The sequence below is a fragment of the Melampsora larici-populina genome (assembly GCF_000204055.1).
Source record: "Melampsora larici-populina 98AG31 unplaced genomic scaffold MELLAscaffold_134, whole genome shotgun sequence".
Classification (NCBI taxonomy): domain Eukaryota; kingdom Fungi; phylum Basidiomycota; class Pucciniomycetes; order Pucciniales; family Melampsoraceae; genus Melampsora; species Melampsora laricis-populina.
In genome coordinates this window covers 27,979-31,618 of record NW_006768898.1, presented here as the reverse complement: position 1 = coordinate 31,618, position 3,640 = coordinate 27,979, and the positions used below count along the sequence as shown (strand labels likewise).

Here is a 3,640-nt window from a genome sequence, read left to right as displayed (position 1 = left end):
ACGATCTTGAATATTTAGTATGTGGAAGCAGATAACTCAGAAATCTTGTAAGCTTACCCCATCTTAGCAAACATCCCTTGTAAGTGTTCCTTCCTCTTTCACACCATAATCCAAGTTTACCAGCGACATAACCACTATGAAACATAGAATCATACCAATTCCAATGTCTAGAGAGCAAAAATCCAAGTTTCTCAGAGTTTCTAATATTTTGATCATCAGGGAATGAAAGTTTAACTTGACGTGATTGAGGATCAGTAGGATCTTCAGGAGTGATGATGATCCTGTCGACTTCGCGTTGGAAGCGTGTGGCTTGAGCATTGTAACTTTCTCGATCGATCAATATTTATGAAGTCGTCGCTTGGTTAACACTTGATCTTCTTCTGACTCCCGATACCTTTACACCTTCTTTCTCAAATATCAATGATCCTATTGAAATGAATTGCTTGGATCGAGAGCTGTGAGGGCTTAAACGATATCTTTCTGTAGAACTCTGATGTATGCTAGCATTTGGGTGCGTATTGGTAAAGAGCCATCAATCATGATGATCTTTGTCGAATGTTCAGTTGTGCGTTGAGGGCGATTGATCTACGAAGATGTACATATCATAACGTGTTAGCAAGAGTTCTAATCGGCCATAACTTAGCAGACATTTACTTGTATTTCTTTGACTAAAGAGGTTGATGAATTTTGAACAACCTGTGAAATACTGCAAACAGGGATACGAGGTTCGAGTGAGTAGGTTTATTCTTATGCCAATTACAGAATGGTTGAGATGACCTTTTGAGGTAATAAGATCCCAAGTGCCCATGATCCAAAGGCTGTCAGCGAAGCCAGGAGCATGGGATTCGTAAATCGAAGCCACCCCTCGGACAGAGGTGTCGATGAGTCAGACCGAGCATGGTTGAACTGCGAAAACTGCAATGAACCATGACCAAATGAGCCTTTAAGATATCTTGAAGGACTACAGCAGATCTAGGAAGATCAGAACTTTGTTGAAGGTTTGAGATAGGGATGAAAGCGCTGACAAACAATTTCTTCGAGCTGGAATTGAGGGTGGTAATCTTGAATCATCTAGTCTCTTGTTACTTGATGCTTCACTATCTGTATCAGGAACAGAACATACATATAGCTTCATACGCTGGAGCGGCCGGTACGAGCCAGATCTTCTGCTGAGTTGGAGAATCATGGAGGAGGGTAAGTCGAGGGGATTTGGTAGGATGCAGTATGTTGGACGGGGGATTTGATGTATATTTTAAGCACTTATGGGGACATATTAAGGCTTAAGAGGTTTTGTCCAGTTTCGCCGAGAAACTCGGTCGTGCCTTTAGTTTTATGATAATAAGTGAAGTAACATTTGATATAGCTTGCGAGGAATAGAAGTGAAGTAACTTTCGATATAGCTTGCGAGGAATAGAAGATATTCAAGAACATCTTACTGAAAAATAAGATGGAAAGGGCCCGATCACAAAGCAAATAAGGGAATCGTTCAATATAACTTATCATTTTAATAGAGATCTACAAATAGAAGATCAAAAACTATTCCTTCCACTTCCTATCTTTCAGCTTGAGGATGTCTTCAGCATCACGAATATGACACTCACAATTTGACCGATAGTTGAATTGATCTTTAGTTCCAGCCTTCGCACAAGCTCGGGCCATCTTTTGTGTGATCTGAGATGAACATCCAAGGCGAGTGTAATGAATTTTTTTACCAGCTTGGTCCACATCGTCCTTTTCTTTGGAGGGTAGAGTGTGATGGAAAGTTGTCTTACCATTCCATGCAATTTGTACTGCATATTTGGAGCCTAAGTTGAAGGCGAGTCCGTACTCGGGGAAAATAAACCAGCCACCTTCATAATAGTAACCTTCGATTTTAGTGACTATCTTCCCACTCTCACTGTCAATCGGATACCAAAGACAGTATACTTTCCCCTTGTCGTTATCAGTATGCGGCTTATTGTAGAAACCACAGAGGGTGAAGGCGAAGTTAGCTGCGAAGTCGAGTGGGCCAGAGGGTTGGAACTTCAAAGTCGAAACCATGGAAGGTGCTTTCAGTTTGTTGAGCTCCTCTCGGGCGATTAAGAAACCTTAAGTTGATCACAGAAATTGCGGAAACGTGACCCGATACGGGCACCAAACCCGGGAAGATTGTGAAGAAACCTCTTGTACAGGCGCTTAGAAGACCCTTTGACGGGAATATAAGGTGAGATGAGGATGTCACTTGAATACCCCACAGTCTGGCCAAAGCAATACATTTTCCCTGCGATCAGAGCACCATTTGTAGTCGGCTTTCGTTTCTTTGCCTCAACTTTTGCAGAATCCGCTAAAGGTATCATATGCCTTGCCTCCATATTCATATCAATCATATCCATATCTTCGGAGTCGGATGGTGGAAGTGATGAAAGTGGTGAAGAATCGAGATCCATCAGCTCTCCCAAATCACCAACCTCGGAATCAGATGGTGGGACCGAGGAGAGTGGTGAAGACCCAAGCGATGAGAGTGGAGAAGACATTGGGGAGGTAGGCTCTGAGTCGGCAGGTTCATGAGGAAGTAAGCACCGGGGAAGCGTCGGATCCATAAGAGAGCGAGATAGATCCATCGTGAAATCGTCTCGCCCAGCTGGCACGGTGGAGGCTAGTGCAAAAGGGGGTGGAGGTACAGTGAGGGATTTGGGTCTACATGGAGTCGGTAACTTTTTGAATAGTTTTGTAGCCATTAAGATGGTAGTAACATCCTTTTCATGGTCATTGCGTTGTTCAGTTGTCATTGATTCCAGGTCTTCAAAAGCAAAAGTGCAGATTAGTTTTTTCGTATCCCGATCGACCATTTGTCCTTGACCATGCGTAACAACCGTATAGAGATTGTTAATGATCTCCATAGTCCTTTCATAGTCTTCGAAAGGTAGAATGGGGTCATCGAACCGGGTTAACTTGCGATTATACGTGCTCTTCACGAAGTTAGGGGACTGGTCGGCCTGCTGTGCAGCCAAAACCTTAGCAGCTCTGGCAGGATGGCGACTGTTCTCTACAATCAGTAACTGTAACTAATTTCATAACTTTTGTGAGGTGGCAGATGTATACTTATGTCCTTTCCTTAGGACTTGCTGTGCGTAGTATGGGCTCTGGTACATTCTCATACCCCTGCTCACGATAGGCATCCAAAGCCCTTTGGCTGAAAACGGTCATATGCATTAATTGGGTTTCAGATTATGACACTACAAGAAAGATAATATTTTCTGGGCAGAAAATTAAATTATTGATACACAAAGATATTGAGAGGCCAGGAGGAGAGCAAAAAATGAATAAAAATATGCATCTTGTTCCCTGCGTTGGGAACTTCACTCTGCATATTTTTCCGTATTTTTACAGTCCATATTGATAAGTGTACTAACAATAAACCTTCACAATCATCCAATTACAACCTGTAACAAGCACTGAAATTTGGCTCATTAGTGTTTAGAGAAACTTTTGATTTCTGAAAATACTCATAACTTTTTCAATTCTGGTCCAAAACGCTCGATTTTGGGTGCATTGGTAAGCTGGAATTGTCCTTCAAATAGCTCATAATAGGACCACACAGCATGCTGGTCTGCTGAAAAAGATATCATCTTTTTTATACATTTGTACATACAGATCCATA

General features: G+C 42.1%; 1 protein-coding gene across 1 annotated transcript; it reads right to left on the bottom strand.

The window, feature by feature from the left end:
• Positions 1–1,536: 1,536 nt before the first annotated feature.
• Positions 1,537–2,768, bottom strand: MELLADRAFT_85105 (uncharacterized protein; the record flags this gene model as incomplete). The annotated part of the gene is made up of 3 exons (XM_007419147.1): positions 1,537–1,556; positions 1,602–2,022; positions 2,088–2,768. The coding sequence occupies 3 exons, from the start codon at positions 2,766–2,768 to the stop codon at positions 1,537–1,539; spliced, it is 1,122 nt and encodes a 373-aa protein (XP_007419209.1).
• Between the last annotated feature and the right edge of the window lie 872 nt (positions 2,769–3,640).